Source organism: Beta vulgaris, chromosome 1, assembly GCF_026745355.1.
Source record: "Beta vulgaris subsp. vulgaris cultivar EL10 chromosome 1, EL10.2, whole genome shotgun sequence".
Classification (NCBI taxonomy): domain Eukaryota; kingdom Viridiplantae; phylum Streptophyta; class Magnoliopsida; order Caryophyllales; family Amaranthaceae; genus Beta; species Beta vulgaris.
This window is the reverse complement of record NC_079202.1, coordinates 17,141,531-17,154,078: the sequence shown is the minus strand read 5'-3', so window position 1 is coordinate 17,154,078 and position 12,548 is coordinate 17,141,531. Positions and strand designations below refer to the sequence as shown.

The 12,548-nt window shown below is 40.2% G+C and overlaps 1 protein-coding gene and 1 non-coding gene across 2 annotated transcripts; one reads left to right on the top strand and one right to left on the bottom strand.

Annotated features, from left to right (window-relative positions):
- Nucleotides 1-9,523: 9,523 nt before the first annotated feature.
- On the bottom strand, nt 9,524-10,404 carry LOC130589730 (uncharacterized). Its single transcript, XM_057391247.1, has 3 exons — nt 10,084-10,404; nt 9,814-9,897; nt 9,524-9,766 (listed from the first exon to the last, which is right to left on the bottom strand). Exons 1-3 carry the CDS (start codon nt 10,402-10,404, stop codon nt 9,524-9,526), a joined length of 648 nt encoding a protein of 215 aa, XP_057247230.1.
- Nucleotides 10,405-11,075: 671 nt separating this feature from the next.
- LOC125494595 (small nucleolar RNA R71) lies at nt 11,076-11,179 on the top strand. The gene has a single exon (XR_007270834.2). It is a non-coding gene; the product is annotated as a small nucleolar RNA R71 (small nucleolar RNA).
- The last annotated feature ends 1,369 nt before the right edge of the window (nt 11,180-12,548 follow it).

Genomic DNA, 12,548 nt, shown 5'->3' with positions numbered 1-12,548 from the left:
TATTGTGGTGCCATTTGCTTTGGAATTGCTAGTAAGATGCCTAATTGTTTCCTTCCTGTTTTAATGATCAGTTTTTAGTCACGCTGGAATTATAGTCGCCATTTTATTCCATGTATCACTCTTAAATTAGCATAATCACTTGCACCATTAAAGTTTTATCTTTCATGATTGTTTTCGTTGGCTAATCTTATCTCGGCACGGTACATGAATATAATTCTGCATAATTTTCTACTTTTAAATCTTTCCCTATCTTGCAAGCTTATCTGATTTAAGGCATATACAATTAAAGGCAAAAACACAAAACTTAGCTACGCCTACTCCTATGAGTACTTTGAATTGGATAAATCAGGGTAACTAAAAGTTTAGTTTCGGCAAGTTATAAAGTATCAATTAATTATATAAATACTTTACGAATAAATGATCAATTCGGCTGACTGTTAAAATATGTAGAGAAAGTCAAGTAATGCAAACTGATATTCACGAATTAAACAAAATAAATGAAGAATCAATTGGCAAAACCTAAAAAAATGCACTAATAGAAAGTCAATGTTACCTTCAGATCTAAGAACAAGGAGAAAGAGAGCAAGAATTAGGGTTACCTTCATATCTGAGAACAAGGAGAGAGAAAGCAAGAATTAGGGTTACCTTCAGATCTAGCGACATCAACGAACGATTCTACCTCCTGCTGTTCGTGAGAGAAGGCTTGAAAATTTGGTTATTCATCAGCGGCGGCAGGATGCAGCAATGCTCTTCATGGACATGCAAAGAGAAGCAGATCGAGAGTGAGTGAAGAGGGGAAGAGAGAGAAAGAGAAGTAGAATGAGAGTGAGTGGAGAGGGAAAAGAGAGAGAACAGAGATTAGAGGGGAATAGTTCGGGTTATTTTTAAAAATATTAAATTCCTTTCCAAAAAAAAAAGTATTAAATTAGTCAAATGCTCGGGTTGTTTTTAAAGACCCGAGCGTTTGTGAATGTTTCTTTTTAATTTTGCAAAAACTTATCAAATGCTCGGGTTGTTAAAACAACACAAGCATTTGTAATGTAGCAAAAGAGGTTTTTTCTACTAGTGCTTAAAAATGGCGGACGAGGGGGTGTCATCTATTGCTAGCCTTTTGGCTGCGGAGTAAGTTAGTCGACATACATCAGATCCACCAGAAATAACGTTAATTACCTTCACGTGCGTTGGCGACGCTGGCGGGGCGGACTGCGCAGGATTCCTTTCGAAGGATGCTTTGCCTTTGTCTCTTAGTAGATCTTTGAGGTGCCCCTTATTGAGCATGAACGCGACCTCGCGTCGCAATGCAATGCAATGCATTCCTCCTTCTTGTGACCATGATCATGATGGAACTGACACCACTTCGTCTGATCTTTTTGCGTCTCCGATCGATCACTCTTCTTTGGCCAACGGGCGGGTTCTCCGATTTTGGTCAAGGCCTTCACGACGCCTCCGACGTCGACGGAGAATCCATAATAGTCAATATCTGGGAAGACTGGTGATTCTGTCCTTGTGTCGTTAACTGCACTATCAACAATGTCAGTAAGATTGTTTACCTGATTTGAGCGACTGTGGGGATGGTTTCGCCAATTATTCTTTTTGGGGGCGAAAGCCTTCCGGTCGTTGGGATTTTCTGGTGCACGACGTGTTGATATGGTATTCAGGATGGCATCGTCTTCTTCCAGCCTCGTCTGTGCTAACGCTCGTGACTTGACTTCCTCGCACGTTTGACATGGATACTTCGTCAGACGATCGTAGAGTTTTGATCGCAGAATAAATCCTTTCCTGAAACACTCAATAGCAGTCTTAGTATCAAGATCTTTAATGCTAATCATTTCTTTATGAAAGCGATTATAATAATCACGAACAGATTCTTTAGGCCCTTGGACGACGCCACATAGGTCACTCGTCCTTCTTTTCTAGGCTACGACTGCCTTCAAACTTTTCGTAGAACTTCTTGACCAGAGTGGAAAAATTGTCGATGCTTCCTAGCTTGAGGGATCCGAGCCATTTGAGGGCAGGACCAGTGAGCGCGGCTCCAAAAGACTTGCGTATACGAGCTTCTACCAAATGCCAGGGAATTGACGCTTGCCACATCCGCTGCTTGTACTGGGCGACATGCTCGCCTGGATCAGTCGAACCGTCATAATTAGCAGCGAGGGTAGGCAGATTGAGCTTTTTGGGGAGCACGACCCTCGCGATCCTTTCTACGAACAGTGACTCTGCATAGCCGTCAGAATGCTCCACAATGCTTGCCGTTGGAGCCCCGGGGAGCTGGACATGAGCTTCATTAACGCCTATTCTGCTTTTCGATCTGGATCATGCGCTTTGCCATAAGATTTGCTTCTCCTTCTCCCTGGTCGTTCCCTTCATTATTTAAGGGCTCTTCGCCCTCAGGCTCATCGTCATTTTCAGGCTCATCCTCGTCTGACTCAGAGAAGTCCCTCATATAGGGGATGTCGTTCAAATTAGTGCGACGTCGGACCTTCGAAGCTTTGGACGATGCTAACTCCCTTGCAATTTTTAAATCCTTTCTTGCGATGTCGTGAAGTCGGTAGCTAGCCGCTCATTAGCTTGCTTCATTTCGAGCATTTATGTTCTCATTTGTTCATATTGCCTCTGCATTTCATCGAGATTTAGTGTTTCTCCCATTTGATGGATTTTGAACAGTAGTTGGTCTGGTTATGCCCCACGGTGGGCGCCAAATTATTTATGCTAAAATTTATCTCTTACGACGAAATTAAAGTTTGGGACGATTCAACCAGATCGATTATATGTAAGATAATGCAATGAATGAATGCAATGGGGGTCAAAGGGGATGAACACACAAAGATGATGACGTGGAAAACCCCAATGAAGATGGGTAAAAACCGCGGGTGGATGTAGATCCACCAATCCACTATTATTGACTGTCGCTATAGGTTAGTGACAATTGTTACAAATTACGTTGCTATTTTTCTCTTAGTACGAAAAGTGTTCCGTAGTCCTATCTATATGCTTTTCTCTTTTGTATGCCTTTTCTTATTTTGGCTTTTTTACAACGAATACATTAATAAATTCTAAATCTATTACAATGGTAACGGTAGCTTGATTATAGGAGATCTTCCTAATTATACTCCAACGTTGCAATCTCTTTTCCACCTTTGTATAATTTACTCTTCACTGACGGATCTCACGGCTTATTTAATGCCTTGCTAAACTCCTTCCATTTTCAGACAATCCGTTACTCGTACTCCGACTGACTTTACCTTTGTAACTCTCCGTCGCGTCTTTATGTCACAGTCGTCGTGTCATCATGTCATTATGTCAATGTCATCCTGCAAAAACTCAGCTATAACAGTGAGAATTTCAGAAAAACTTTACTAAAATCATCTCATAAGGCACCATGGAGTGTAAGAACGCAATTTTCAAGGTTAATCTAACAAGAATTGCCATAAAAATCAAACCTTTACTCAATAAACCCAAGAAGGAGGAGGGAGAAGAAGAAGGAAGAGGAGAGGGAGTGAGGGGGAAAAAAATTTGAATTAAGATGGGGAAATTATTGAGGATGAGGGAAGGATTAAGAATTATGGAGAAATTTAAGAGTGTAGATGGTGACGAAGGAGAGAATTGGGGTTAGGGTTTTGAGAGAGAGAGAGAGTGAGAGGAAGAAGATGAAGTGGGTGTGAGAGTTGGAAAGAGAATGAAAGAATTAATGAAACAAATCGAGGGTTTATCGGATCTGCTGCGTCGCGCCCGACCGGTCGGATTTCGCCCGACCGCCCGGGATGAATTTTTTCCTTAGTCTTTTTTCGCATTTGTGATTTTTCCCATTCGGCTCGTTGCTTGCGCACCCGTTCGGGCGGTTTTCGCCCGACCTGGCCGGGCGAAAATTTTGTCCTTAGAATTTTTTTCGTTTGTTGCCTAGCTGATGTTGTCGTGCGGGCCCGCCCGGGCGATTTTCGCCCGACCGACCCGGGCGGTGCCCAGTGATCGTTTTTTCTTCGATTTGGTCGCAGTTTAGCCTCTTTTTCCATGCGCCTGCAGTAGTGTTCCAACATATGAAAATTTTCACTCCAAAAACACTTCTAAAAAAAAAATTAAATAATATAAAAAAGGAAGTAAAAAAAAATGAAAAATAAGGAAATTGGGTTGCCTCCCAATAAGCGCTAGTTTTTAAGGTCATTAGCTCGACCTCCTCAATTATAACTAAGAGGAAGGGATATAGAGTATGATGTCAACTCTCTCAGCAATAGGATCTCCAGCTCGGTAATGCTTCAATTTGTGGCCATTAACCTTGAAAGTGCCATCTTGGCGGTTCCAAAGCTCCACTGAACCATAAGGAAAAATCTTACAAACTTTGAATGGACCTGACCACCATGAACGAAGTTTACCAAGAAATAGCTTCAAACAAGAATTAAAAAGAAGAACCAAATCCTTCCTTGAACTCTCTGCGCACAACGCCTTTGTCATGCCATCTTTTAGTTTTCTCCTTGTACAATCTAGAACTCTCAAAAGCATCAAGACGAAGCTCATCAAGCTCAGTAGGTTGAAGGAGTCTCTTCTCACCCACCATTTGAGAGTAGAAATTGAGGCTCTTAATAGCCTAGAATGCACGATGTTCTAACTCAACAGGGATATGACATGCTTTCCCATAAACAAGACGATAGGGGGTGGTACCTATAGGGGTTTTGAAAGCTGTCCTATATGCCCATAATGCATCATCAAGTTTAGCAGCCCAATCTTTTCGCGTTCTCGCAACCGTCTTCTCTAGGATAATTTTGATCTCACGGTTAGAAACCTCCACTTGGCCACTAGTTTGTGGATGATATGAAAGTCCCACTCTATGATGCACACCATACTTCTTAAGCATAGCTTCAAATTTATTCTCCAGAAAATGTTTACCTCCTTCACTAATTAAAACCCGTGGAATGCCAAAGCGAGGAAAAATAGTTTTCTTGAAGAATCTACTAACCACACAAGCATCATTAGTGGGAGACGCAAGAGCCTTCACCCATTTGGAGACGTAGTCCACATCAACCAAAATATACTTGTTCCCATAAGAGGAAGGGAGCGGGCCCATGAAATCTACACCCCATCACTAGTAGAAAAATACTCAAATGCTCCGGTTAAAAAGCCCACAAATGCTCCGTATTTGACGCGTAGCAGACGTCATACGAGCATTTGAGAATTTCACAAATGCTCTGGTTGAAAACCGAAGCATTTAGTTTATCAAATGCTACGGTTGTGCTTAAAACCGGTGCATTTGATGTATTTTAGATGCCTAGAATAGATCAAATGCTCCAGTTGATAGGAGAAAACCGGAGCATTTGTGGAAACATATGCTCCAGTTTAAGCGTACAATCGGAGCATTTGTACAATTTTATTAAAAAAAATTAATAATGCACATGTCCAAAGCAGAGGCACCTTCGGTCATACATTATATCTTACATATATATTCCAGCAACAAATTATATAAATTAAGCAATTAACACTTGAATTCCTTCATCACTTTGTGTGTAAGTCAGAAAGAAGCAGTTAACTTCTAAAATGCAAACATCCTATATTGAATCATAAATCAACCCCCTAATAGCATAAAAAATAATCATCCATTATGCTTCCTTCTATTAGCAAGGAAAGATACAAATTTCACCATAATGAGACTTAACACATATCAAAATCCAACTATTTATAATTGAACATTGCACTGCTAATCAAAAATTAAGCTCCTAAGATTTGAACCAGCAAAACAAGTTAAAACCAGCAATTATTACATTGATAAAAACATTACACTTATTCATGTTTTTGCACCTTACAAACTACGGGTGAGAAAATTTATAAACATTTCAGTTCTAGTAGTGAAGCATGTTCACAGCATACAAAATGTCTATTTCGCAAGTCTGCGTGTGCGAGAAGAACGAGTGATTGCAGCTGCATAGGTGTGAGAACCATTAAGAAAAGCCTCCTGTCTCTGGCGTCACTTCACATCTCTCTCCTTTTTCTACAAGTGGAACAAAAATATACAATAAAACTATGAACCAAGTGAATTTTCAAAAGCCGACTTTCTAGTTGAATCATGAAGATATCATCAAGAAGGAAACATCCTTACTTTCGGCACTTCCTCAAGTACTGGAATTACGTCACTTTCAATAGTCTCTCATGCACTGCTGCCTTAACTTCAACTTGGCAAGATGAATATTTCTCCTGCAAATAATTTCAAAAGATGTTAGTTAGGTTAGAAGGCAACTGATATTATGAGAAGACTTGTGAAAATATAGACAACACTACTAGTTCCTGATTTTGCACCGAAACTTCACCAAATCTTTAGTTAAGCAGGTTTACAGGCTGATATCACACTTATTGAATGAATTATATGATGTATGCAGGATTGCAGAGTACATATGTGTCATGTAATCAATTTACTAGTTAAATTGTCTTCACCATTACGTTTACCAGTACCTTTATCAGTTCATTCATATACTTTGAAGAATGTTTTAAGCGCAAGAAGATATGAGCATTGACTTCGAGAAACAGAAAAAAAATATCAGTTTTTAAAGTAAGAGGATTACCTTCTGTCTATGGATTTGGTCAAGTGACTTCTCAAGTGAATCTTCCATTTGCATCAGAAGTCCAAAATCATTGACATTATCAGGGTTTGTCCAATACCTAAAGGCGATTTCAAAACTTAGCATCAATTAGTTTACCATCTATCGATTTTAGCTAATTAGCAACATATTTCATAAGACAACAAGCATTAACCAAACAGAAGTCGACGACAGAGCCCTAATTTGTCGACCAAACAGAAGTCGACTTGAGCCCTAATATGTCGACCGAACAGAAATGGTGGACGACGGAGGACGGCTGAGTGGGCGAGAAAGGGAAGGACTTGGGAGAGACGAAGGTAAGACGGACGGAGGACGGCTGAGTGAGTGAGAGAGTGGGCAACTTAGGAGAGGGAGGGAGTAGGGACTGAAACTGATCAGTTGGGTCGACTAATATTTGATTAAATTAGCCGGGGGAAATTTCTCCCAAAAAAAAAAAAACTCGCGCTCAATAATCCATGTGCTTCGTTGACTAACCATAGCATTTATTCACAAATGCTCGTGTGGATTAGTCAACCGTAGCATTTGACATCAAATGCTCCGGTTGATTAATCAACATGAGCATTTGTGAATTTTTTTTACTAAAATTATCACAAATGCTCGGGTTGATTATTCAACCAAAGCATTTGATAAGTAGCAAAAGCTGTTTTTTCCACTAGTGCATACATCAAATATCTCCACTTCAAGAATAGTGTTGAGAGGCATCTCATTCTGACGGGACAGGTTGCCCGTCCTTTGACAGCGATCACAGGAATGCACAAAATGATGAATATCCTTGAACAAAGTAGGCCAATAAAAACTACATTGAAGAATTTTCGCTGCAGTTTTATTAGTATTAGCATGGCCTCCACAAGGTAAATCATGACAGTGAGATATAACAGGGGATACCTCATTTCCAGGAATACACCTTCTAATCAACCCATCCGCACAAGACTTGTAAAGGAAGGGATCATCCCGAAAGTACCTTTGCACATCCTTAAAGAATTTCTTCTTTTGTTGAGATGAATATCCATGAGGAATAGTGTCACTAGCCAAATAGTTGGCTATATCAGCATACCATGGGATCTCTGCAGTGGCTAAAGCTAGAAGCTACTCATCAGGAAAAGTATCATTAATTGGTAGAGCCGCATCACCTTCAGCATCCATTACAATTCGAGAAAGGTGATCTGCAACAACATTCTCAGCGCCTTTCTTGTCTCGAATCTCCTAGTCAAACTCTTGTAACAACAAGATCCACCTAATCAAACGGGGCTTAGCATCTTTCTTGCTCATCAAATACTTAAGGGACGCATGATCAATATGAATTATCACCTTCGACCCCACTAGATAAGCTTGAAATTTCTCCATGGTATATACCACTGCTAACAGTTCCTTCTCAGTTGTGGCATAGTTCATCTGGGCCGGAGTAAGAGTCTTGCTTGTATAATAGATGGCATGAAGTTTACCATCCTCCCTCTGACCCCATACTACTCCCACTGCATAGTCACTAGCATCACACATAATCTCGAAAGGGAGATTACAGTCAGGCGATTGAATTATAGGAGCAGAAATAAGAGCTGCTTTTAACCTGTGAAAAGCCTCAGTACAAGCAACAATAAACACAAAGGGGACATCTTTGCCTAAAAGCTCAGTTAGAGGTTGATCCATTTTTGAAAAATCTTTTATGAAGCGGCGGTAGAATCCCGCATGACCAAGAAAACTCCTTACTCCTTTGACAGAGTTAGGAGGTGGTAAACGCTCAATGACCTCTATCTTTGCTTTGTCGACTTCAATGCCCCGATGAGAAACAATATGACCCAGAACGACTCCTTGTTGCACCATGAAATGACATTTTTCCCAGTTGAGAATCAAATTAACTTCTTGGCATCTATGGAGCACCTTTTGTAAATTAGCAAGGCAAACATCAAAAGATGTTCCATAGACGGAGAAGTCATCCATTAACACTTCCATAGAGTTCTCAATAATAACTGAGAAATTGCCATCATGCAACGCTGAAAAGTGGCAGGAGCATTACATTCAAATGGCATCCTTCGATATGCAAAGGTGCCATAAGGACATGTAAAAGTAGTCTTTTCCTGGTCACTTGGATGAATAGGAATTTGGAAAAAACCAGAGTATTTATCCAACCAACAGAAAAAGGAATGTTTTGCCAATCTTTCTAACATCTGATCAATGAAGGGGAGGGGAAAATGATCTTTTCGGGTGGCCTTATTCACTCTTCTATAATCAATACACATGCGCCACCCTGTCACAATTCTAGTGGGAACTAGCTCACCCTTATCATTTTTGACAACGGTCATACCTCTTTTCTTAGGGACTACTTGAACAGGGCTAACCCACTTACTATCTGAGATAGGGTAGATTATACCTGCATCAAGCAATTTAAGAACCTCTTTCTTGACTACTTCCATCATATTTGGATTAAGTCTTCGTTGAGATTCTATAGAAGAAGCATGTTCGTCCTCAAGAATGATTTTGTGCATGCAAAATGAGGGATTAATACCCTTAATTCATCAATGGTGTACCCAATGACATTCTTATATTTCCTTAAAACACAATTTTTCAATTTGAATGTCATCAAGCTCATCATTGACAATAATAGGGTAGGTGTCATTGGGACCCATAAATACATATTCCAAAGTAGAGGGGAGAGGCTTAAGTTCTACCTTAGGAGGCGTAGTACTCTCCTTAGTTCCTCTGAAGCACAACTCTTGAGAGGCTTTTCAGATTCAATGGTTCGTGTCTCCTCTAGAAGTCTCTTGTATTCCTTTGTCTCCCAATCTTCCTCATCAGCACTACCCATCAAGACCGTTTGTAATGAATCATCAAGTTGCAAATTGAAGGCCTTGGCTTCTATCACCTCATCAAGAGCATCCACTCTATAAACAGTTTCTCCCATAGAAGGAGAAGTCATGGAGTTTGTGAGTGTGTACTCCATCTCTCATCACCTACTTCAAAGTGATCTTACCCTTCTTCATGTCAATAATGGCTCCAGCAGTGGCCAAAAAGGGTCTCCCGAAAGATGGGAACTTGTGCATCTCCTTCATCTCCATGACGACAAAATCACAGGGAATAAAGAATTTACCCACTCGAAGAGGAACATCTTCAAGATACCAAGTGGAAACTTCATCTGTCCTGTCAGCTAGTTGTAGAGAGATGCGTGTGGGTTTTAGTTCGCCCATGTTGAGTTGCTTGCAGATAGAATAAGGCATGAGACTAACACTAGCCCCAAGATCACATAAGCATTCTTGATAGCAATATCTCCAAGCTTGACAGGAATGGAATAGCTGCCCGGATCTCCTAGCTTTTCTGGAAGCTTATTCTGCAAAATAGCACTACACTCAGCAGTTAGTGAAACAGTGACATTTCTTCAATTTTTCGTTTGTTAGAGAGCATGTCTTTCAAAAACTTAGTAGGAAGGCATCTCAGATATGGTCCAAGAAAGGATGTTGATGTGTAGCTTCTTCAAGATGTCAAGGAACTTCCCATATTTCTTTTCAAGTTTTGCCTGTGCCAATCTTTGAGGGAACGGAACAGGTGGCTTGTATGGTTCAATAGGAATGACAGTGGGTTCCTCCTTCTCAGTCTTCTTAGCTTCATCTTCCAAACCCATCTTCTCTTGAACTTCCTCACTCAACTCTATAACCTCTTTTGCAGTGTTTCTTTGCTCAGTTACCCTCCTTGTAGGCTCTTGCAGTTCTTTACCGCTCCTCAATGAAATGGCATTGATATGCCCCTTAGGATTTGGTTCAGTTTGCCCAGGAAGTTGGCCTGAAGGTTTAGAGAGGTGGCTTATTTGTTGGGCAATTTGGGTCATCTGATTCTCCATCAATTTATTATGAGCAGTGATTTGTTGGAGAGAGTTGTTGAAAATTCATTCTGCTTGGCTTGGTATTCAACTTGCTTTGCCTGAGAGGAAGCTAAATGCTCCATGATAGTATCAAGGTTGGGTTGAGAGGATGATGATGAAGAGTTGAATGGTGGCATTTGTTGAAAAGCGGGTGGCTGGGAGTAGTTAGTGTGTGGAGGTTGAGGTTGGTTATTTTTGTAGGAGAAATTTGGGTGATGCTTCCAACCTGGGTTAATATGTTTTGAGTATGGGTTGTTTTGTGGCCTTGTGTTTGTGTTTAGGAGGGCATTGACTGCTCAGTTCCCGCTCCCATGTATTATATTGACACTCATAAAGAGTGACCTTGCACTTCACAAATCTCACAAAAAGGTGCTACTGGTCCGCTACTCAACTGATCAACTTTAGCTGCCAAAACTTGCACAGTGTTAGTTAAAGTAGCAATAGCATCAACCTCATACTTACCTCCCTTTTTAGGGGCTCCACGAGAACACTCCAGTCATTCAGTAATTGTTGGCAGCCATATCATCCAACAATGTCTTCGCGCTTCTGGAGTTTTTGCCATGAAAGTACCGCCAGATGCGGCATCAATAGAACTTCGAACTTCATGCTTCAGACCATTGTAGAATGTCTGAATCAGATAGCCACTCAGGAATGCCTGGTGTGGACACTGCCTTTGCAAAGCCTTGTATCTCTGCCATGCTTATAAGAGACTCCAATTCATGTTGTTGAAAGCCAGATATCTCTTTCTGAACTTGGAAGTTCTCATAGGAGGGAAGAACTTGTAAAGAAAAGCCTTCTTCAGTTCTGGCCATGTGGCAATCTTCCTCACTTCTTCTTCTTAAACCATTCCTTTGCTTCGTCCCTGAGAGAAAAAGGAAAAGCACAATACCGAATTAAATCATCAGAAACTTAGTTAATTTCAAAGTATTGCATTTTTCTAAAAAATTAGCCAAATGATCAGTAGGGCTCTCTTTGGGTGTTCCCGCATAGATCCTGTGAGATAAACTGGATGAATTGTGGCTTGAGCTCGAAATGTGTGGCAGCTTGTGGTCGTAATGGTGGTGGTGGTCTCATCGGGCATAGCATATTCCCGTAGAGACTTTGGTGGTGCTTCGTCTCCCATTGTTGTTCTTGTTGTTGTTTTTCTTGACCTCCTAATCTCCTTGCTGTAGCTTCGATCTCGCGATCAAGAGTACCTAGATCTTGTGAACCCTTGCTACGAGTGCGCATGCAACAAAAAGACTGAAAGAAAAGAGATAAAACAGAAATAGAGTGACAATGATCGAACAAAACAGTTTAGCTAAATAAATCAAAGATAAACTAATCTAATACCGTTAGTCCCCGGCAACGGCGCCAAAATTTGATAGGCGTGTCGCGCACCTAACAAAAGTAATTTCCTAACTAACCTCCTAACTATGTAGCAGGGCAAGTCAGGGCGAATCCACAGGGACAAACAGTATCAAACACTAGGTATCTTGACTCAAATAACTAAATAAGTGACAAAAAATGATGGAAAAGGTGTTGAACTAATACTAATGCTAAACTATGACAATTACTAAGACCACACAAGGTATAATCAATTAATAAAAACATCTAGAATTAAGTATCCCCACTAGCATGACCAATACATGAATAATTTCCATCCCAATAAACATAATCAAGGATTCAAGAGGAGTAATGCACCTATATACCAAAGATCTCTCTCCGAGTACCAATGGCTACTCTAAACAAGCAATCAAACTTATTCCCATGGAATCATGCAAGAAAGAGACATTAAACATAGCATCACAATTAAATTCCTAGTAATCCTATACTTATTCCCATAGAGATATTCATACTCTTGATTGAATCAACAAATCCATCGAGATTCAATTCCCATTGAAAACAAGATATAAGGAATCGATTCAAAATCATCTATCCTTCGTATGATAATGAACATAAGAACAATTCAATCAAACAAGAACAATTGATCACATAAACTTGGGATTAATGGCGGAATTCATGTATTAATCATCGTTAGGGTTTAACTTAACCCTAGATTATAAGACTACTCATTCCTAATTGAAATAACAAAGCAAATAATAAATAAATTGAAAGACATAATAATAATGAAGGAAAAGAAG

Bases quoted from the DNA above. Each gene is read 5' to 3' on its own strand.
- LOC130589730 (XM_057391247.1), bottom strand. From the start codon at position 10,404: ATGGAGAATCAGATGACCCAAATTGCCCAACAAATAAGCCACCTCTCT. The intron at 9,898-10,083 runs GCAAAACTTGAA...GCTATTTTGCAG, and splicing joins TCCCTCAAAGATTGGCACAG to AATAAGCTTCCAGAAAAGCT. The intron at 9,767-9,813 runs GTGATCTTGGGG...TCTATCTGCAAG, and splicing joins TTGCTATCAAGAATGCTTAT to CAACTCAACATGGGCGAACT.